The sequence below is a fragment of the Chiloscyllium punctatum genome, chromosome 45 (genome assembly GCF_047496795.1).
Source record: "Chiloscyllium punctatum isolate Juve2018m chromosome 45, sChiPun1.3, whole genome shotgun sequence".
NCBI classification, from domain to species: Eukaryota; Metazoa; Chordata; class Chondrichthyes; order Orectolobiformes; family Hemiscylliidae; genus Chiloscyllium; species Chiloscyllium punctatum.
In genome coordinates, this window is record NC_092783.1 from 6,002,567 (window position 1) to 6,026,845 (window position 24,279).

At 38.8% G+C, this 24,279-nt stretch overlaps 1 protein-coding gene across 1 annotated transcript in view; it reads right to left on the reverse strand.

The window, feature by feature from the left end:
- Nucleotides 1-2,100: 2,100 nt before the first annotated feature.
- The window catches only part of LOC140467132 (ADP-ribosylation factor-like protein 8A), a 49,747-nt gene continuing 27,568 nt past the window's right edge, over nt 2,101-24,279 (reverse strand). The window contains exons 3-7 of the mRNA XM_072563202.1: nt 23,030-23,103; nt 22,029-22,122; nt 14,749-14,816; nt 9,881-9,951; nt 2,101-4,045 (exon numbers count right to left, since the gene is read on the reverse strand). Coding sequence (XP_072419303.1) covers nt 3,996-4,045; nt 9,881-9,951; nt 14,749-14,816; nt 22,029-22,122; nt 23,030-23,103 — 357 coding nt within the window. The 3' untranslated portion in view covers nt 2,101-3,995. The remainder of the gene's footprint in view (nt 4,046-9,880; nt 9,952-14,748; nt 14,817-22,028; nt 22,123-23,029; nt 23,104-24,279) is intronic.

The window sequence follows — 24,279 nt, forward strand, 5'->3', positions numbered from 1 at the left end:
ATACATAATGCATGATTGGAATGCGTTTAAACCTATTGCTCACTTACTGGTTGGTGCTATGGTGAAGGTGCAGAGAAGAAAATTGCCTAAGATATACATTTGAAGTATTCATCTATTACAAATCCCTCCACGGTTTTGTTCCATTCTAACTTTGCAATGTTGTCCAGGTTTGCTTCCCAGTCAGCTCTTCCAATTCCACTTTTCTCCACTTCACTAGTCAACTGCAGAATTCTTGTTGCCTTACTCAAATCTTCCTCTCAAATCCAAATACCTCTTCAAAGTTGATGCTCCACCAGTGCTTTGGTCACCTCCATAAAATTTCAATCAACTCCTGCTCAGTGCTCATTCAATTCCAATACATTCACCCGCAACATTTTCTGAAACATCTATTTTAAAAATGCCATACAATAGACCAGACCAATCTTGTTTGCCCCCTGCTTAAAAAATTCAGCCCTATTTACTTGCCTGTCCCCATTACCCAGTTGAGTAATAAACTCCTTTTAATTAAATCTCAACTCGATTCATATTTTGAGGCTGTATTCCAAATTACAGGATTTGGCATTATGCCAAATAACAAATCAGGTTCAGTTTACATTTACTTCAAAGTACTGAAGGCATCAATTTTTTTTAGATTATGTCTAATTGATTTTCCACTGGGAAAAAAATCTCAGCATCTTTGGTAGCTCAAATACTTAATCCATATTAATTTAATTGTCCTCTTCAGTAATCCCCTAAAAGCAAGACCATCCTCTGCATAAGGCTCCGGAACGGAAAGCAGAATGACAGAAATTAACTGGTTGGTTATACAAATCCACAATAATAAACGTCTAACTTTTATCTGTTTTATCACTGGCAGAATGTACTAACTGTTTCAATGAGCATGATCACTTCTGTTGTTAAAATCCACTACTTGTCTATCTTGCATTCAAAGGTCACTCTTGTTCCCCAGATTTAACAACATGCATTCCTTAACCATCTGATATATATAGAAGCCTAGAAACAAGTTAACACCTTATACTGGATTAGTGGTGCTGGAAGAGCACAGCAGTTCAGGCAGCATCCAACGAGCATACTGTCAATCCTGCTTCCCCATTATGAACAGCCCAAAAAATAGTCATTGATAAGTAGGCTTCATACTTCACATAGTGGCTTATATAAAATCCAAATTAGTTCCTGCCTTTCATATTAATTCACTTACTTTGATGCAAAATATTTACAGTTTGTCAACAAACGTTAAATTTAATTAAATCATGCAAATGCACTCAATTTAGGTTCCTAAGCCAAGTCTCAAATGGTGCCCACAGCATTAGTGTTACCCTCAATGGATTTAACTTTTAGATTTGCTTCATTGTCAAGATTCTTAGTATTTGCGCAGAATTGAGACATATTACATCACTCCCGTTCCAAATAATTTAATTTTTAGGCAGCTACATTCAATAGTCTGACATCACTGACCACAAACTATTATGTTCCTCCGCTCCACAACATAAGGCTTTAATATTCTCTAACATTTTTTGTTTTTACGTCTGCTTGCTTTCACTGTTCTCTTACTGATTTTAAATTGACCTCAGATGACCTATGCTTTCTCTCTACAATGACAAATGATACTGTTCCAGCTTGTGATTTTTCTTTGCTTTTACTCCCCATTGCCAGCATGACTTCAGTCAACCAAGGCCACGCCCAAGTTTTGTTGTTTCTTTATTGCCATTTCCCCTTTAAGGGTCTTGTAGAAACCCATTCCATTAATCACATTTTTCACAACCCTTTCTCATGTTTTCCTTTAAATCAACATTTGCTCTTGCACAGTAAAGTGACTTGCAGCATTTTTTTCTTTGCTCTATGCTGTATCAATCCAAGTTGTTCTTTGATATGAAGTGATCAAAATAAAGATACATCTAATTGCATAAATCAGAAAGTGAAGTGCTTCACATCTTTTAACCTGACGAGCAAAAGTACACAATTCTTAACATCTACCAAATCAGAAACAAGGCTGATCCATGAATACATTTGAAGATTTTAAATTCAGATTAATTTCAATTAAGAATGAAATTACATTGAAGATAAATGATTCGCACTGTGTGAAAATACAAAAAGCACAAATTTTGTGTGGATGTATTTATTACAGCATTAGCTTCATCAAATGACAAGAGCAACAGTACATCAATCACCCACAGGACAATTATTTGACAAGTTGACTGTACAAGTCAACAAACTATTATATGACACAGTATGCATTAGCTTCAATTATTTAATGATTTCCTAAAACTGCAGGATAAAGGATTCACTTAAAACCAGTCACAGTTCAAGATAAAACATACTACAAGCTATTAGTCCATCATTCGTCTTATACAATAGCAAACACTGCTAACCATTAGCTTTTACAACTAAGTACCTGCATGTAAGCAAATTACTATCTAGTACAATATTTATCACAAATTTGTGTTTTAAAAATTTCAACAATTTGGTTTAAATCTGTATGTACAAAACTGCAATTTAAAACAGATTGTAAACTTATTAAAAGGCAAGTCACAACAAAAAAAGAACAAGCTCATCACCCGTTAGGTTACCTGTCAAAAGTAAAACTACTTCAATGTGCAACCATAGAGATGTGCTATTAATACAGCAGCAGTTTAAACATTTAAGGAACCATGCAGGCAACAAAGCAAGAGAAATTAAAAAGCGGATAGTAGCTTGTCTCATTTCCCCATCCTGAGTAGATTTCAATGCTTTAATGTTGCTTTTTAAAAAAAAACTACACGCATATCAAAAAAAAAATCTTTGAATCAGATTTCAGCTATTAAGCACAAATATAATTTATGTGGCAAGGATATCAGAGAAAACTGGTTCAAGTCACATCATTGGACTAGTGATAGTACTAACCCTTAAAAAGGTGACAATGCACGTTACGTGCCAAATAACAGAGAGAGATACCAAGCCACACCTTAGACTTCCTCAGAGAGCTGGTGCAGGCACGATGAACCAAATCGCACCTCTCTGCATCACAATTCAGTGTCACTGTCCACCATTTGATGTTATTGAAAATGACAAACTGAATAACATGCTTTGATTTACAGTACCACCATGGAGCAGTAAACTAAATACTTTAATTTAAGGCTATGTTATTCTCTATAATATTTTCTCCAAATAACAAATCTTGTAAACGACATTATTTAGCAACTTAGGATGATTAAGTACATATTCAAATCAGATATCAGGCATTTGCAAATACTAATCCCTAGTTTCCTAGGCGCTGCGAGTTTTCTTGTAATGAACCAGTAAAACCTTCAACACCTTAATGTACATGGTAGATTATATGATGACCATACATCATCTCTCTCCATCATTTTCCAGCAACAGGCATTCATCGGATGGGTTCTTTTGTATTGACATTTAGAACATCTTACAATTAAAGATACAAGAGATATGGCTTCTCTGTAGATGACTTCATTGACTTCTTTTTAATATATAAAAATGCAATCACTTTTTCAAGTAGCTCCAGACTACCCACAATTGTTATTGAGGTCCAAATAACAAGACTAGGCTTGTTAGGTGGAGTAATGAAGTAAATGCATATTTACTCAATATAACAATTGTCCACTGCACAAATCCCCTGAGCATGCTCAGTTAATGCAATGGAATGTAAACGTGCTTCCTCAACAGCAACAACTGTAGCATCCTGATAAAAGGAGTTCCTTCTGACAATGGGGCTTTAAAAGCATGCATATTAAAAATAAAAACATCCCATTTATACAATAACAAAACCCTTTTCAAACTGACAGCGGGTAAATTATTAATTTCATAATCAGATTTAGTAACTTAGCTTAATTATATAAAAACATAAAAAAGTGCAAAATAATATTGTACACTCTCTTGTGATAAAAACTTGAATTTGACCTCAGTGTTGTTGGACAGCTTTCTAAACTTTCTTTCCAGGGAAAGAGGTCAGGGTTAACTATGGCAGGTCCTGGGTGATTAAGAAATCAACGTCCTCGTTCTCAGCTGCGTTTGGTCTTTGAATGTTGAATGAGCCACTGTAGTGTTATATCTGAAATTAATTTGTAGAAAATTAGAAATGCAAGTGGCAAAATACTCCACAGTCAACTGATTTTTATATATAGTCACTGAAAATCATTTCTAATTGTAAAAGCACAAGCAGCAAATTCCAAATGTGAACCATTCTCTGCATTTATATATTATGTGCCTTTGCAAACTGCAAGTTTGTTCAGTTCATACTGCTCAAATTTTGTAGCCACTTTCAAGATACATGCCGACGTATACAAAATTAAACTCTAATGTATTAACCAGAATAAAAGCCATTGACCAGGCAAATACACAGCAACTGTAAAAATACAATAAGATAAAAAACTCTTTTTGACTCTTTTTTAAAATGCTAAATAATAAGTCCCACAGAGTTGTCAGTACTACTTGTTCAATTTTTTTCTCTTATAAAATACATCACAGTATCAAAGAATCTAATTCATCCCCAATGCAGTAGCATGCATTACTGAAATGATAATCTGGAAAGAGCACTTGGATTTTTAAATATTCCTTCAGGGCATCTGAATGTCACGGCACTTACTGCCTATCTCTGATTGGTTAATTTTAACATTCACTGGACAGCTCAAAATCAAACATTCTTGTATCTGGCTACATATAAAGACAAAAAAGTGAAGGAAGTTTGCTGTCCTTTCTCATAGTAAACCAGATAGGTATTGACAATAATTCACCATTTTCACTATCACTATTAATGGTACAATATACTTTTAATTCCAGACTTGCTCACATGAACAGAACTCATCCTCCAACTACATTAGCAAGATTTGAATTCATATTGCTAGATTTTTGGCTCAGAGACTAATTACTAGAACAGTAACGAGAATTATACTATTATTAAAAATGTTTATCTTTAAATTTATTTCTTATTTTCCCAATTTATACTATGAAGAATGGTAATGTAGATCTTTTAGCTTTTCTCTTTACTTCTCCATTTTTATACCCAATCTATTTTAGTGCCAAAACTTGGTACCTAAGATAGTGCACATTTCACTGCACACATGACAATAAACCTAATTCTAATTCTATTAATAAATGCATCACTGTTACTGGTGAACTCCATTACAGAATCAAATGAGAGACTGCCAAAATCTCAATGAGAACTACGCTCCCTCAATATATTTACTGCTTCATAATGCACTGTTGAGGGTTTTGACATATTACAGTATCATCTGCCTTTATTCTACACCAGGTTAGCTACTTAATGCAAATTAAGCGACAATCAGAATACTAAAGTGCGCAGATCATCCACTGGTACAGAATGTGCTCAGGTCAGGGACTGTATGTTAAGTGTTACAATACTGCAGTAAACCCTTCTGTTAATTAAACCAAACACCCAGAAAAGCTCATCTTGCCTCGTAATCTGGTAAAATATAAGTGAGAGGGAACTCCCAAATTCCAATATTTAAAGAAAATAATATCAATTTAGTTTTTAAACTCCAAAAGTGAACATTAAACAGTAACTATTCACAAATCTAATCTCCCCCTTTCTCTTAACTGCTTATTATTTGCCTCCAAGTGTATAACAATATGCCGTTCCAATAAGACACTTAAATTACATTAACTTAATTTCAACACCACACAGCTGCTGTCATCTTCGGTGTCTTTCTTCCTCGGGTGACTGTCTGTGTGGAGTTTGCACATTCTCCCAGTGTCTGCATGGGTTTCCTCCCACAGTCCAAAAATGTGCAGGTCAGGTGAATTGGCCATGCTAAATTGCCCATAGTGTTCAGTGCATTAGTTAGAGGGAAATGGGTCTGGGTGAGTTACACTTCGGAGGGTCGGGGTGGACTGGTTGGGCCGAAGGGCCTGTTTCCACACTGTAGGGAATCTAACCTAATCTCCCTAGGTCGTCTTCTTTCTTTTTACTCCGAATGTGTTTCATATGAAAAGGTATCTTTGTTAGAGTGTTTCCTAATTCTTGGATCTCTCTCGATGGCAGTTACTCTCGGTGCAATTTTCAAAACGTCTGCACTTTTATATCCCCAACATTGGATCATCTCATTAGTTCGATGTCGGCAAAACAATAAATCCCAACTTGATTGGGTTTTAGTATCCTGACATAATTTAAACTGATTTGATAACAATTCAAATTTAACCAAACAGCAACTCAGGTATCCAAATGTTACATATTTTCAATTTTCTGGTATGCCATCTAGTCAAATACACAGGTGCTTGTAATTTCAGTTCAGAACAGTATTCACTCTCTCTTAAAAGGTACTGTACACACTTTCAACTTCATAACATAAGGAAAAATACATTGAAGCTGTCTTTGACTTGCTGTCATTTATAATGGCCATTCTGTCACCGTTGCTCTAAATCTCATACCTTTTCAACAACACTGAATAAACATTAATGCACAAGGAAAATAAAAGATCAATCAGCCTGCACCACAGCCATTTTCACAAGTATACATCGTGAACCCAATGCTGTCCAACAGACATTTAATCTCAATGACATGTGATCCTAATGACTGGTGTTTTATGGCTGATTCAACCATCCTCTAAACAGCAGCTATTTCCTCATCTGCAAGACAAGTGGTGCAAAATCAGTGTGAAGAGAGACCAATAGATCAGGGTAACAATATGACAAACAATTCATCATTTTCAGTCCTGATCATCATGACTATATAGTTAGAGCAATACTAACAATAGTGTTTTCAAGCTATCACTTCTGTGTTAATGTATCGAATGGTAAATTTACAAGATCCTAGGCCTGAAGATACCATCTGATCTCCGCGAGGAAAGTAATTACTGGAAGCAACTAAAAAGATTGTGACAAATCTTCAGGGAAACAGATGCTTCTTTTAGCGTCACTAAGACACAATAATCAAAATAAGTTTCAAATTTGTGCCCAGCCCCAGTGTAAGTGTTGGTCTATTTGGGTGAAAGGGTTAAAGATTAACTAACAGCATGAACAAAAATTGGCTGATTGATTGGATATGGTAATTAATGGTCAATGAGGATTTTTGGGCCGGAGGGAGGTTTGTAGTGGAGACCCAGTGATCCATGTCGGTGTTTCGGCTTTTCCTGATATACAGTAAATTCTTGGTGTCCATGAAATCACAAATTTACCTATTCACGGCAAAATGTTAAATATCAACAAAAATTCACATCTGCAGGCAAAAATCATATGTCTGCAATTTTTAATTTACTTTTAAATAAACTCTGCACTCGTGAACTACTTCATTCCAGGGGTTCTCAGAAATGAAACTCTCGTGGATATAGAGGAATTAATGATCCGGATCAAATGGGTAGGGGACAAAGTTTGCAGATCACAAGAAACTTGGAAGCATTACACAGTGAAGACAACATTGCAAAACTTCAAAAGCACATAAACATCTTGGTGGAGTGGGTAGATAGGTAGATTAAGTTTAATGCAGAAGTGTGAGGTGATGCATTTTGATATGAAGAGCCAATAAAGACAATATAAAATAGTGGTTAGTTTTAGACGAAATAAGCAGGAGGGCCTGGATGTGTCTGTGCAGATATTACTGAAGATGGCAAGTTGAGGCAACAGTTAATAAAGCAGACAGTATCTTGTGCTTTACCAATAGTGGCACAGACAACAACGGCCAGGTGGTGATTCTGAAAATGTGTAAGACATTTATTGGACATTAGCTAGAATACTGTGGACAGTTTTGGGCACCAGACTATAAGAGAGATCTAAGTGTTTTGGACAGAATACACAAGGGTTTTACAAGAAAGATTTCAGTGGTGAGAACCTTCAATTTACGAGGGCAGATTGAACAGGTTGGTACAATTGTCCATGGAGCAAAGCTAATTAAGAGATCTCAAAGAGGCTAGATGGAATAGGTACAGAGAAACTGTTCCAGCTCATTAAAGGATCAAGAACAAAATAGGCATGCATGACAAGATTTAAAACAAACCAGTTATTATACAATGATTGTTCTGGATTTGGAATGCTCTGCTTGGATGATTGGTGCAGGCAGATTCTATTGAGGATTCAAGACAGGCTTTGAAGATATATTCAAATCAAACTGTTCAGAGATGGTATTGCACACCTCAGGAATAGGTAGCACTTCAATCTAGGCTTCCTGGCTCAGAGGTAGGGAAACAACTACGGCATCACAAGAACCTCACAATGGGTACTGGATGCTTAAGAGTGTTAATGTTTAAATACATATCAGAAGCTGGCTACTTATAAGGTCAGTTCCTGGATATTGGTTCCAGCAAGTCTGAAAAAGACTTTATGATCAAGCAGATACTGAATGGTAACCGGTGATCTCAGGAGGGAGATGGTCAGTCCGTCAGGGAGTGGTCAGTGTTTGAATTGGATTTTAGACTGAATCAGACCAAATTAACAGTCAGTCATTCACCTCATCTAGAGTAAAATGTCTCCATTATATTCTAGTTAACAGTGGCTGCAATTCATAACGTGTTTCCTATGAAACACTTAGAACTTTTGAGGAATGACAGTACATGAATTTCAGACTCTCGCTGCCCAAGTCCATTTCCTGCATCGGAAGGTTATAGCTGGGCTTGAGTTCTTTACATTATTACAGAATATTACAATTCATGTTCAAATAAAAATTCCAATTTATTGAAACAATAGATCTTCCAATAGTTCCTCCATTATTCAAATTGCAAATTAATTCCAGCAGCTGAGTTTATGATTAAATGCAAACTCTGCTGGGTTCAGAGTGCTACATCGCTGATAGTAAAATATCTCTTATTAGCTATAACAAACTGAATAATAAGTAAACCGAAAGGACCTCTGGACAAGCACACGTCACAATGCAGTAATACTTGAGAATTGAATGAAGCACATCCTGTTTACCCAGGAATTCATTTGCAACATTTTAAGAAAGTGAATATCATTGTTGCTTATGCATAATGGATGGCATTCAAAACCTCCTACAAGGCAAGGCTTGAACAGAACATGTAAAAAGAAAAGGCAGCTTTTCTCCTTTCTTCGCTTTCACTTTCACTTTCCAGGTTTATCTGCCTTAGAGATCCACTTTCAAATCTGCTGACCATTCAGTCTTTAACTTCTGACAGATTTTCAGATGATGTCCCTTTCTTTCAAAGGGAATCATTTTTGCTTTTGGAATATTGCACTTTTGACATGTCCAACCTGAGATTCTTGAATAAGGTGTCACCTCAAAAAATTATGTTCGTTAGTCCAATCCTTTCATTCACTGTTCATGCTGTTTATCACAGCAAAGCTAAAAGACTAAAACTGTCAAAGACACAAATGACTTTCTTTGCCCTATATTATTGCTCCATATCCTGTTTTCCAACAGGGCTGGCTTCATCTGTCTACTCCACTAAATCTCCTCTACAGTGGACCTCACTAGGACAGCTCTTCATTCAAACTGATTCACCTTCTGTAAGTTTTTTTTCAGCATTCCAAACTGTTGCCCAAAAATCTTCTGATTCAGTTCTTCTATGCACTTTCCTTCTGCCATCCGATCAACAGAACAACTTTCAACAATCCTGACTATATCGTCTGGTGTACCATCTCCAAATGGCCCCATGTACATCCCTCATTCCATTTAAAAGCTTCTTCAAAATTGTGTCAATATCATCAGTTGTCATTCCTAATTCTCACTACTTCTCAGTACAGACAAATCCTCTGCATAGCATCTCAGAACATTTCCTAGATGAATGAAATAACATATTAAGATGATCCATTATTTTAGGTCTGATTTTCCATAAGGATCTTCTATTATTTCCGAAGTACAACTTGCATCTTGATTCAGTTCCAACCAAAAGGAACCAAAATTTTGAAAGAAATCAAAAGATGTGCTTCGCTACCCACATCCCTTGAAAGTGAAAGCACAATCTTGCCCATAAGTGCTTACCTATGTTATCCTTTTCCTTGCAGGAGATGGAATAGCAACAGATTTCTCGATCTTGGATAGCAGACAGGTTCCTGACATCATGAAATAAAGGGAAAATGAAATATAGCTTTTAAAAAAAATTCAGTGTACTAACAATACAACTAGTAATGTCTATATCAAAAATTCAATGAGAATGGCTTTGGATTACTGGTCGGCAAATTATATCTATGTAAACTTAGCAAAAAAAAACTTACTGTGGTCAACAGATAAACAATTTCATTTTCACAATAATTAACTAATTTTTCCAATCTCTTGGAAAAAAATGGTAAAAATATACAAAATTCCTCAAAGGTTCCAATAGCTAGATAGTTGCAATATTTTATTATTTTACTTCAGACTTTAGTTTTTAAATGTAAAGACTTAATGCTAGTTTTATTACCTACATAGTGATGAAATTACATAATGCAGTGAAAAGTAAAAAAAAAGCAGGGCAATACATGTTTTTCGCACCATCCACCATGGGGTAGATTTTGTAGAATATTCATCAGGCTGTGCTTTTACGGAAAATCACCTCTCGGTGGAGCAAGGAGCACACTGGTTCAGAAACTCCAGTTGGTGGGTTGCATCATTGCCAAATGACTGATGCAGCTGTCATCCAATTGGAGGGATAATCCATTGAAACAGACCTCTAACTTTCCGTGAAGCGAGAGCAGGGATGGCTCTCTGATTTGCAACATTTTCAATGTCAAAACTCATTGTGTACGCATGTTTGAAAAAAAAATGAATTCTCATTATAGGTAAGGGAAACATTTCAGTTGTGATTCATTTCAAAAGTGATGAATAAACCTCAGATCAGCAACAGTGATTCATGCACATTACTGAATCGGTTACATTGGCGAATGAAAATTTTCATATGTGCATTACAACAACAAACTATTCATATAGCAGCTTTGACTTGTATAATATTACAAGGTGCTGAACAGGAGCATTCTCTTCCACCACCTGATGAAGGAGCAGTGCTCCGAAAGCTAGTGTTTACAATTAAACGTGTTGGACTATGACCTGGTGTTGAGTGATTTTTAACATTATCAAAAAGTCTTGTACTGAACTAAACGAGGAGATATTGAGGCACATGACCAAAAACCAGTTCAACAGATTCAGGGAACATTTTATAGGAGGAAAGAGAGGCAGACACATAATTTGCTTTAGAGCTTTAACAGCTGAAAGCACAGTCATCAATACTGACAGAATAAAATCAGGGATAAAGAGAGAGAAGAATGGCTGAGCACAAATATCTAAGTGCTAGAGAAGATTACAATGATAAACTTGGGTAGCAGGGAAGAATTAAAAACACACGTGGGCGGCACAGTGGCTAGCACTGCTGCCTCACAGCGCCAGAGACCCGGGTTCAATTCCCGCCTCAGGCAACTGACTGCGTGGAGTTTGCACATTCTCCCCGTGTCTGCGTGGGTTTCCTCCGGGTGCTCCGGTTTCCTCCCACAGTCCAAAAACATGCAAGTTAGGAGAATTGGACATGCTAAATTGCCTGTAGTGTTAGGTGAAGGGGTAAAATGTAGGGGAATGGGTCTGGGTGGGTTGCGCTTCGGCGGGTCGGTATGGACTTGTTGGGCCAAAGGGCCTGTTTCCACACTAAGTAATCTACAAAAAAAAATTTAAACCAAGGAATTATTTAACTGGGATCCAATACGTGATGGATGATAAGCAAATAAGAATGGGTCGGAGTCAGGGCACTGGAAGCAAAAATTTGAATAACCCCAAGCTAACGGTTGGTGGAAGATAAAAGTCTAGCTAGGAGCGAGCTGTGCTAACAAAGACATGGAAAGTGTTTGAACAGATAAATGTGAGGGAGGTGTGCAGTCAGACAACGTTAGGAGTGCAAACTACTGAAGGATGAGCAATTATAGCACTAAATTAGAGATATCTACTTAACTGTTGACCAGTAAAATGGGAGATTTTTCACTCAGCAAATTCACAAAGTCTACTTAAGAACTCACTCAGAATACACATGGATAAGATTTATTAAAATATTTTTACTGTGTTTCATTGATAACAGTAAAGATTTTGCTCTTCATCTCTGGTTCTTGCAACAATTACCTTAACTCTGTCTATTCTGGTTAGCAAATCCTTCTGTCCCTAGAAACAGTATATCCTTTTTTTCTCAACCAAATCCCTTTATAATTCTGAACAGGTCTATTAAATCTCCTCTTAACCTTATCGACCTCAAAGAGAAATAATCCAGCTTCTGCACAATTTCTAGATGCAATGCTAGTAAATTTCTCTAGAGCCTTAAGATATTGAGCCTGAGGCTCAGAATTGTCCACAATAAATCTAGCTGGATTCTCGCCTGTGTTTATTGCTTGTGTGTTTCTTTTGTATGCAAATACAGATAATCAATAATTAAAAAGAATACCCAGAGGAACACCGCTGTGAACTTGCAGCAATTTGAAAAATCGCAGTTCTCAGCTACTTTGTCAATTTTCCACTCATTACCCCTTGACAACTGGGGTTTCAAGTTCAAATTAATTCCTTCACCTGAATTTGGTCACTTTGCTTAGTTCAATGCTTACCCAAAATCTTATTTCTTGCCAAATGCAACTTCATTTGCGAGCAACCCCTTTACCTATAACCACTTCCAAATATCTATTGCACTTTTGAAATAGAGCTGCTTACAATAAACATTGGATAAGATTCAAACTATTTCACGATACCTTCATTTACAACCACATAAACTTGGCTCAGTGCTGGGGCCCTTGCTATCTGTGATATATATAAAATGTAGGTGGTATAATCAAGATTGCTAAAATTGGTACAGGTAAACATTGAGGATAGTCATAAACTGAAGGAGGATATAATGGAATGGTTGGCAGAAAAAACAGTAGCAAATAGAATTAAACCCGAAAATGGGAAGTAACGCACATGAGGCGAGCTAACAAGACAAGGGTTGGATGGCAGGACCCTAGAAAGTACTGAAGACCAGATGAACCTTGGTGTGTATTTTCACAGATGCCTGACAGTCGCAGGTCAAGTAGATAAGGGGATTAAAAGGCATATGGGATTCTTGCTTTTATTAGTGGAAGGAGAGAAACAAGAACAGTTTAAAATGCTGGTCATGCTATTGCTGGAGTAATGCAAGCAGTTCTGGTCACATTATGGGAAGGATGTGATTACATTAGGGAGGCTGCAGAGAAGATTTACCAGAATGTTGCCTGTGCTGGAGTGTCTAAGCTATGAGGCAAGTTTGGATAGGCTTGGGTTGTTTTTCTTGGAGCGGCAGAAGTTGAGACGCAGCCTGATTAGAGGTCTAAGATCACAGAGGGACACAGAGTTGAGTATAGAGGTCAATAATCAGAGGCCACTTCAGCACAGAAAACCTCTTTGCTGTCTTGCTGTTTAAAATAGTTAACCACTCTCTTCCACTCAATCAAAACTACCAAAACGTTCCCTCCATCCCCTTAACTACTGCCCTAACTCTAATCATATTATTCCTCAAAGGTCTACGGTGTGTAGTACTATGTAGCTCTGCAGTCATCTCAAAGGCAATTGGAGAAGAAACTCTTTTAGTCCAATTTCCACTCAATCCATTGCACAAATAACTTCGTGGTTGAAGTCATCAACACCACCCCTCAAGCATGTTGTGGCACAGTGGTAGTGTCCCTAAATTCTGTGCTAGAGGGTCTGGATTGAAGTCCCATTTATTCCAAAGGCATGTCATAGCATATCTGAACAGGCTGATTAAAAATCTCTCTCGAAATGTGTCAGTACAGCTTCAGTTAACAGACTGTTTAAACAATAGAGACTGAATGAACTAGAGCTGCTACGTTATTCCTGCCAACTAGACTTTTTTGATTCTATTCTTTCATTTCTATTACTCATGAAAATTGAAAAAAAATTGTTTATGTTCAATAGTGTAAGATAATTCCCTCCATATTCATGATTTGCATTTGCTCATCCAGTGAAATTCTTAAGTATTCATTAACTTCAGCCTTCGCTTCAACCACACTTCCTCAATGACCTCCCACTTTTATTGTTCACAGTAATTTATACAAAAGTTCCCCCCCCGAGAATGCTAGTCAACCTCTTTTTAAAAATCTCTCACTGGATTTGGGGGTCATTGGCCAGGTTAGCATTTATTGCTCATTTCTAATTGCTCAGATGACAGTTTACAGTGAACCATATTGCTGTGCATCTGGAGTCACATGTAGGCCTGACCAGATTTCCTTCCCTATGGACTATTCGTGAACCAGATGATTTTTATGGGAACTGACAGTGATTAATGGTCGCCATTAGGCCAGCTCTCTATTCCAGATTTTTAGCAAATTCAAATTTCACAACTGCCATGAAGGGAATCAAACCTACGGCCCCATGAAATTGTGCCTGGGGTTCTTAATCGCTAGCCCAGTGAAACTACACTACTGCCACTCCAAAATATACTGGTTTATTGCTCTCTAATGAATTAAAAATCCTCAACCTAATTTACAGTCCTGTTGCAGCCATCTCAGTCAAGGTGCGTAAATTCCTCCAGCCTGACATCCGAGCTTGTACCTATAAAGGATTTTATCGCCTCCAATACATCCCTATCTTCTCCATCACAAGTGGCAGTCACCAGCTACAACAAACTTGCTATCTCGGCTCACTCTATATCTCCTTCAATTTTAAAAGCTTAGGATCAACCCTGTTGACTTTCTACCATGTGACAAGATGGCTACTGTTCATAATTCATTTATTTTGCATGTGATCAGTACTTTAGGATGTATTTTATGTTAAACACACTAGTTGAGAGTTTAATCAATAGGTATTTACTTGAAAGTTAATGAGATGAATTGGATGTTAAGATGATGAGACTGATACCATAAAAGCATGCTACTCACATTCTTTCTATCAGTTCCTTTTCATCCAGTGCCTCAGGTAGGTCTCGCTTATTCCCAAGAACTAGCACCTAAAAAGAGACTTGCCAGATTATTCAAAATGTAGTGCCTCATAAACGTTAAATCTGTGAAATTTTATGTTCGTTTATATCAAATGCAAAGGTTCTACCAACAGAGGTTAAAAATAGTGACAATAACATAACTTTTCACCATTAAACACTCTACTGAGTTGCAAGCATTGCTAAAATGGATCATTTAAAGTACGAGTTTTTGTTCATTTAAAATAGAGATTTGAATTTATTATTACCATGTACTGGGAGGCAAGAAAAAACATACATTTTAAATTTAGGCCTTTCCTTCAGTCATCCAGTATTTCAGATCTCTAAGTTTGACAAGGAATTGTTGAAAAGTCTTCTGTGGCTACACAAATAATTCATAACATTTAGAATGAAACTAGAAGGCAGATTGTGAAGCAAATGCTTCTTAGAGTACAGACTGGGAACAGTAGGGATCAATGTGATGCAAAGGGAGTGAAAATACAGCCAGGGAACAGCAGGTGCTGAGGCTACCATGAAACAACAAGATGTGACATCAAAGGGAAATAGATAAAGGATTGGCTGAGATGAAAAGGAGAGAGATCTGGAGCTGGGCAAGGCAGAACAGCTTCAGAATTGAGAGCAATGATGAGAGAGGCCGAGCCAGTCAGTTATAACAGCAGGCAGGGAAGGCCCAGAGGCCAAATCACGAAATCACAAATTGAAAGTGCACAGGGCAGGGAAGCGAAGTTAACATAGGGGTAGGATCTGAATAGCTATTTGTGAAACATGCAGCCTATTGTGGTAGCAGAGTCTTTGCTGCTATTACTGGGGTGACTGATACACCTTTGTCATTTTGACAGCAACTCAAGAAAGTCAGACTGTGGGCTCCACTATTTTTTTGGGGTGGGTTGAGCAAGGAGAGAAGAGTAGTTAGGACAACATGAGTGATTGACTGCACAGCAGAGTTTGTTTGCCAATCATTTCAGTTATCCACACCACTGGACGAAGACCTTGCACATCCAGGACACTGTGGTATGTGAATGCATCTCCGTGAACACACTGGAGTGCAATACCTCTAGACTCTACAAAGTCTGCTCACTACCAACAAAGCTCGGCAGCAAAAACAGCCTACTTGACCGCTTTTCGTCATTTATATAAATGGTGTGGATGTGAATACAGGAGATTTGGTTAGTACATTTGCAGATGACATCAAAACTGGTGGTTTAGCAGACAGTGAAGATGATTACCTCAAAGTATAATAGGACCTTGATCAGATGGGCCAATGGGCCAAGGAGTGGCAGATGGAATTTAATATAGATAAATGTGAGATGCTACCTTTTGGTAAGGCTAATCAGCACAGGACATATGTACTTAATGGTAGGATTCTGGGGAGTATTGCCAAACAAAGAGACCGAAATGTGCAGTTACTTGAAAGTAGAGTCGCAGGTGGACAAAGTAGTGAAGGCAACATTTGGCATGCTTGACTTCATTGGTTAGTGCACAGAGTATAGCAGTTGAGATGTAATATTGCGACTGTACACAACATTGGTGAGGCCACTTTTGGAATACTACATCCAATTCTTGTCGCCCTTCTTTAGGAATAATGTTGTCAAACTTGAGTACGCAGACAGGATTTACAAGGATGCTACTGGGACTGCAAGATTTGATCTATAGGGGGAGGCTGAATAAGCAGGGGTTTTTCTCACCCTCCTCGTGCTTTTGGAGGCTGAGAGATGATCTTATAGAGGTTTAAAAAATCACGAGGGGCATTAAATAGATGAAATAGACAAGATTTTTTTCCTCGAGTGTGGGTGTCCAAAACTCGAGGGCATAGGTTTAAGATGAGAGGGGAACTTTTTCAAAAAAAACTGAGGGGTAACTTCTTCATCTCAGAGGATGGAGTGTGTATGGAACAAACCACAACAGGAAGTGGTGAAAGCAGGTACAATTACAACATTTAAAAGGCATCAGGATGGGGATATGAACAGTAAGGGTTTAAAGGGATATGAGCCAAATGCAACAAGGTCAGATTGGGCACAGAGGAGTTGGACTGAATGATGTGACTGGATGACTCATTGACTGGGACATCAACTAAAACCTTTGGCACATACGTCCAACACCACGATACAGTGAGAGCAACACAAACCATCTACACAATGAAAGCAGCAACTTATGATTCATTCAAGAGCACTTTCTAAGTCCACAACTTCAAGGATCAAAAGGCCAAGGAGTGCAGATGGATGGGAGCACAACCACCTGCAAGTTCCCCTCCAAACTATATATTATTATATTAGCATTCCTTCACTGTCGCTGGATCAGAATCCTGGAACAACTTCCCAACAACACTACCTGTACTGCAGCAGTTCACGGTGGTGTCTCATTAGCGTCTTCCCAAGGGCAAACAGGGATGGAAAATAAATGCTGGCCTAGTCTACCTACATTTCTTCAATAAGTTTAAATAAAATTCAATTAAATATTACTGTTTTCATACAGTGCTTAAATGACCAAACATGAACATTTTTAGAAAAATTAGTAAACAACATTTTTGGATTTAGTGACTGCACCATAATAACTGAATAATTATTTCACTTGCATCGCTCATTTAAATATTGTAAAGTAGTAAAACCTCAAATGAAAACAGCATCAGCAAATAAAGTGAGTTCAATCATTTGCATGGCAAAACTAATACCAGATATAATTATTGATAGGATGTAGTATTTTCCACAACAGAGCTTAATGTTTACTGAAGTTAGACTTTTTGTATGTGCATCCCTTTAATCTAGAAGTTTTAAAACATGGTTTACTGAGCTTTAGCCATATACACACAACCTTGAATCAGATACAGAAGGTTCCACAAGTCTGTCACTGCTGACATGCATTCATTAATCATGATAACAGTACAAAAATAGAAACACTTGTCTATTACCATAAATAGTCGAAACTTGTGGCGCTGGAAAATTACAGCAGGTCAGGCAGCATTCGAGAAGCAGGAGAATTGATGTTTTGGGCATAAGCTCTTCAACAGGAGTGTGGAGAGGGGAACTGAGAGATAAATAGGAGGAGGGGTACTGCTGGGGGTAAGGTAGCTGGAAAGTTGATAGATGCACGTGAGGGAGGTGGGGAGTATGGTGAGATGTCGGAGCAGAGGGTGGAGTGGATAGGTGTAAGGGAAGATGGAGAGGTAGGACTGTTCAAGAGGGTGGTGCTGAGCTGGAGGGTTGGATTTGGGATGAAGTGAGAGGAGGAGAGATGAGGTAACTGGTGAAATTGACATTGATGTCATGTGGTTGGGAGTTCAATCATTTGCATAGCAAATGGAGGTCCCAAGGCAGAAGATGAGGCGTTCTTCATCCAGACATTGGGTGACTAGGAATTAGCGGTGGAGGTGGCCCAGGACTTACATGTCCTTGTTGGAGTGGGAGGGGAACGTTGAAGGGATCAGTCACAGGGTGGTGGGGTTTTTAGTGCGTTTGCCCCAGAGATGTTCAAAGAAACATTTCACAAGTTGGCATCCTGTCTCCCCAATGTAGAGGAGACCACATCGAGAGCAATGGACTCAGTAGATGAGGTGTTTGAATGTGGAGGCAAATCTGTCGGATTTGGAAGGATCCCCTGTGGCCTTGGATGGAAGTGTGGGACGGGGGGGGGGTATGGGTGGAGGTTTTATACCACTTGTGGTGACAAAGGAAGGTGCTGGAAGTGAAGGGCAGGGGCATGGGCCTTATTGCAGTTGGAGGGGTGGCATTCAATATTGGTGGAGCAGGAAGTGGAGGAGATTCATTGGACAGCATTGTTGACCACATGGAAGGGGAAATTTCTACCCTTGAAATAGGTGGCCATCAGGGATGTTCTGGAGAGCAACTGCTCCTCCTAGGACCAGATAAGACAGAGAAATTGGGAGTAAGGGATAGCATTTTTATGGGTTGGAGGGGGGATGGGTGTAGTACAGATAGTTGCAGTAGGTGGGTTTGAAGTAGATGTCCATGTTGAGTTGGTCACCAGTCACAGAGATGGAGAGGTGAGGCAGGAAGGGGAGGCAGGTGTCTGAGATGGTCCAGGTGAACTCGAGATCAGGATGGAAGGTGTTCGTGAAGTTGATGGACTGTTCAACCTCCTTGTGGGAGTGCGAGGTGGCACTAATACAGTCATCAATGTAGCAGAGGAAAAGGTGGAGAATGGTGCCAGTCTAACTACGGAAGATAGACTGTTTGATGTATCCAAAGAGACAGACAAAGGACACCCAAGTGGGTGCCCATAGCTGCCCCTCTTGCATGAAGGAAATGAGAGGATGAGGAGGAGAAGTTGTTGAGAGTGAGGACCAGTTCGGCCAATCGAATGAATGTGTCGGTGGAGAGGTTCTGTTGGGTCGGTGAGACAGGAAGAAACAGAGAGCTTGGAGGCCTTCGGCATGGTGGACGGATGAGTACAAGGACTGAATGTCCCTGAAGAAGATGAGGCGCTGGGGACCAGGGAATTGAAAGTCGTGGAGGGCATGGGCTGTGTCCCAAATGTATGCAGGGAGTTCCTGGACCAAGGGGGACAGGATGGTGTCAAGTTATGAGGAGATAAATTCAGTGGTGCAAGAGCAGGCGGAGATGAGGGGTTGACCGGGTCAGTCAGATTTGTGAATTTTTGATAAGAGATAGAACCAGGCGGTGTGGGGTTCCAGAACTCTGATGACTGCCACTACATCGATGACTGTATCGGCCCTAACTTGTGCTCCAACGAGGAGGTTGAACAGTTCATCAACTTCACAAGCACCTTCCACCCTGATCTCAAGTTCACCTGAACCATCTCAGACACCAGCCTCCCCTTCCTGAACCTCTCCAACTCCATTCCCAGCAACCGAATCAATGTGGACATCTATTTCAAACCCACCGATTCCCGCAGATACCTTCTCCCAGGAGGAGCAATTCAACTCCTGAACATCACAGATGGCCTCCTATTTCAACGACTGCAATTTTCCATCCCACGTGATAAACAATGCCCTCCAGCACATCTCCTCCACTTCCTGCACCTCCGCCCTTGAACCCCACCCCTCCAACTGCCATGATAGAATCCTCACCTTCCACCCTACCAATGTCCAGACACAGCGTATCATACGCCACCATTTCTGCCACCTACAGTCAGACCCCACTGCCAGAAATATATTTCCTTCCCCATCCTGCAGAGACCATTCTCTCTGTAGCTCCCACGTTAGATCCATGACTCCCACCAACATATCCTCCACTCCCAGCACCTTCCCGTCATGCTGCAAGAGATGTAAAACCTACGCTCAGATCCCCCCCCCCCCACCTCACCTCCATCCAAGGCCATAAAGGATCCTTCCACATCCAGCAGAGATTTTCCTGCACATCCAAACACCTCATACCAACTGTGACCATTGCTCTCGATGTGGTCTCCTCTACACTGGGGAGACAGAACGCCAAATCCTGGAATGTTTCTTGGAACAACTCTGGGACACATGCACCAAACAATCTCACCACCCTGTGGCCAACCATTTCAACACCCCCTTCCACTCTGCCAAGGGCGTGCAAGTCCTGGGTCTCCTCCACCACCAATTCCTCACCACCCGACGTCTGGAGGAAGAACGCCTCATCTTCTGCCTTGGGACCCTCTAACCATATGGCAACATCGATTTCACCAGTTTCCTCATCTCCCTTCCCCCCCATCTCATCCCAGATCCAACTCTCTAAATTGGCATCCGCCCTCTTGAATTGTCCTACCTGTCCACCTTCCTTCCCACCCATCCATTTCATCCTCCGCTCCGACCGATCACCGTCACCCCCTCCAACTGCATCTAACTATCACCTAACCAGCTATATTCTTCTATTCCACCCCACCCCTCCCAATTTATCTTTCTGCCCTCTTACCTCCACACTCTACCACACCTTCCTGATGAAGGGCTTATGCGTGAAACGTAGATTCTCCTGCTCCTCGGATGCTGTCTGACCTGCTGTGCTTTTCCAGCCTCTCACTTTTCGATTCTGATCGCCAGCATCCGCAGTCCTCACTTTCTCCTATTACTATAAATTGTATACTGTCCTTAACAGAATCAAAATTAAACACTTAGTCATACAATATCAGAAATAATGAGAGCTCATCATAACGAAGCATAGATTCCATCTCACTATTTAAATCCATCTTCTTCATTATGCTCTTGCATTGTCAAAACAGGTCCATAATGTTTGTTAGTCTTTATATTTGCTTGTGTTAAAAAAGTCTAAGTTTTACTTGAGCCATTTTACTCAAAAATGGATACAAGAAGGTAAGACACAAGAAATGCTAGAAATCTGCGGTGTAAAACAGAAAATATTCAGCATAAGACAGAGATGAGTGTAAATTTGACATCAAGGTCATCTCAACTCTTCATAGATGCTATATGACCTGTTGAGTATTTCAATCATTTTCTGTTAAATTTAAATAGATTTTCAACTTGCTTTATGTACACATTTTGGCAATTTTGACAGTTTCTCAACCTGAGCTTGTTCAATAATTTCTTTGACGAGAATGCCCAAGTCAAAAAGGTACATAATTTGAGCATTTCACATTACCTACACAATTGCTTATTGGATATCAATTAAGTCAAAATTGTAACAAAATGATCTCTTTACTCAAAGGAAAACTTCAAAAATAGTTAACTTATAAAAATGTGAATGCTAATAGCAATAACTGATTATTGTAATCATTAAATTGACACTCCTTGAAGCATTATTGTAGAATAATAGTCATAAATAGCATATTTCCAGTGCATTATATTGATTTGAAAACTCAAACTGCCTCAAATTCACACTTCTAACCATTTCATTAGAACCTTGCTGTCAAATATGCATTCTGTTTAATAACTAAGATAGCTGCTCTCTACAGATAAAAGACAAACCCAGAAACTATAGCAGTACCCTTGTCTTTTAGTGCTTAAGCAATTTTCAAGAGTACAAGATGACACTATTCAAGCAAAGCTAAGTATTAACTGGCTGCATACACTTCACTAAGTCTTTCATCTAAATACCAGAGACTAGAATTTTGTTAGATATTACGTTTGAAAATATTTAAATCAGAATTTTTATTTGCATACTGCAAGCTCTGTATCACCACAATGTTATAACCTCATCACCAAATCAGAATGATACAATAAAAGTTCAAAAACATTTGCTTCCAATTCTAAGACTTTGAAAATTACTGTTTCGTTAAATATTTAGAATACCTAGGTTGGATTATTTATAAATCGAAAAAGAATCAACGTACCGGGATGCCTTGCAACTGTGGTTTCTCCAATAAATTATGCAGTTCATTCTTTGAAGCTTCTGTCTTCTCGTGGTCTGCAGCATCCACCATGTAGCTAAAAAATGCACAAATGTGAAACTTATTAATAAATTATGTTTGAAAGCCACAGTGGCTCTAATGTGCAGCTAATCAGTAAACATCAAGATCTCCTTATGATTTGTGCTAAGGCAGCATTGACAATCAGTACAGGTGCACAATTCTTTATCATAAATGATTGGGACCAACTGGCTTTCAGAACTCAGAATTGTTTCAATTTCAGGATAAGTGACAGTTTGATGGTGAAATTTTGAAAAACCTTACTGGAGGAGCATGCCTCACTAAGTAAAACAGGGCCTTGAAACAAAATTGAGGCCTGCGGTGTTGGGCCATGCCCCCACATCACCTCTGAGTGACACGTATCGAGAGGGTGACGACTTGGGTTAACTGTTTGCACGCCCAATCTTGTTATTGAGGAAAAAAAACTACACAAAAACACCTTTGGACTTTGGAGCTTTTCGGATTTTGATAAAGGATTGCCCACCTGTACTTTGGCAACTGAGCTTAGAAAGGAGAAAGAATGTGAACCAATTCACTCGCCAATTGCTGCGCAGGAATCATTGTTCAATGTAAACATGCAGCTATTAAGCACAGGGATGGATTTGATCTTAATGTCCATCTCAATACTCACCAAACACCATGTCATTTAACACAAGTGATGGACAGCATCTGACACCCAGAGGAATGAGTAAGACAATGTTTTGAAATAGGTGGGGATGAGAGGAAAGTGAAGAAAATTGTTTCAAAAGGACAAGGTAGAGAGATAAGTGTAAAGGAAATGTGGCACGACTAACATCTAACTAGAAAGACAAAGAAAATGACCTCATTAGACACTTCTGTTGTGACGACACCAAATAATTTAAGATCGAACAGGCTGTCAAATGATAAGTGTACTGTAATTAATTTTCTCCAATTTCAGTACTTACACAATTGCACTGACTCCTCTGCAGTAACGTTCCCACATGCTTCTAAATCGAGGCTGCCCGCCAATGTCCCAGAGCTAAAATTAAGGTAGGTAATTAATATAAAATATTCTTTGAATAAATGTAGTCCAAGTTTGATCCTGCTCAACCAGTTTCCTTCTTATGTAGCGGATTTCAAGTTTTACTACCTGCTACCATGCAGTCACAGACCAGTCCTTACTGACAATCATGCAACGTATTGACAATTTTTCTTCTTCTCTCCTGGACATATCACTACAAAATGCTTTAACTTATATCACAAAGGTCAAAACAAAAACATTTTCAGAGGCTACCCAACACTGTATTTTAAATTGGATCTTTGAGGGCTATTTGCAAACCAATCAAGGTATAAATCACAACTAAGTTATATTTTTGCAATTTCAAACCCTACAGGCGCCCAAATCCAAAAGGGCCCAAAGTGTGCCAGCCAGTAGTTATTACTATTTCTTTGACTGGAGGAAAATGTTCTTAAGCAGGCTGCACAAGGCAACCTTGAACTAAATCATAGTTCAGTGCAAACTGAAAAAAAAAGTTAGTTTCATCTGTAGACATTTAGTAATAAGATTTTGCATTCTTTACCATCCTCAACTCCCCAATAGAGTATATGCAAGCATATCACTGGTCAACAGAAAGTCAACCATATCAAAATTCACCAGATTTTATTACAGAAAAATGTTTAGAAACTTGTAATGCGACATCTTATTCGAAAACCTGAACTTCTGAAAAGAAATACTTCAAGAAAAGGTTTTTGTTTTATACTCACTAATTTCAGCAATTTGCAAGGATACCAATTCAAGGGGATAAAGCATCTACGTTACATTACAGGACTGCATGTGATTGCTTGGCATGTAGACTAATTGGCAGGGGTGTTGCCACGGAAAATGCACACATCGATGGTTGACAGTTAATGGCCAGCTTTATTTAAATTTGAAACCAAACAGTGTTTATTATTAGATGCGATTTTGCAATTGGACAAAATTTGCTGTACAATTTGAGTACACAAATACCTGATGCTGCATTATTTAGGGGCCTCTCCTTTGCAAGGGAAATAATATGTACATATATGGAACCGGTTTTAACTTACCAAAATAGGTAACGGCAATTTTCTGGTTCATTTCTCAGGACAATGTTCTCACTAATTACAGTCAATTTGCTTGATTTAAAATTTAAACAAAACTTGACAGTGAACTGTCGATCATTAAAAGTGATTCTCC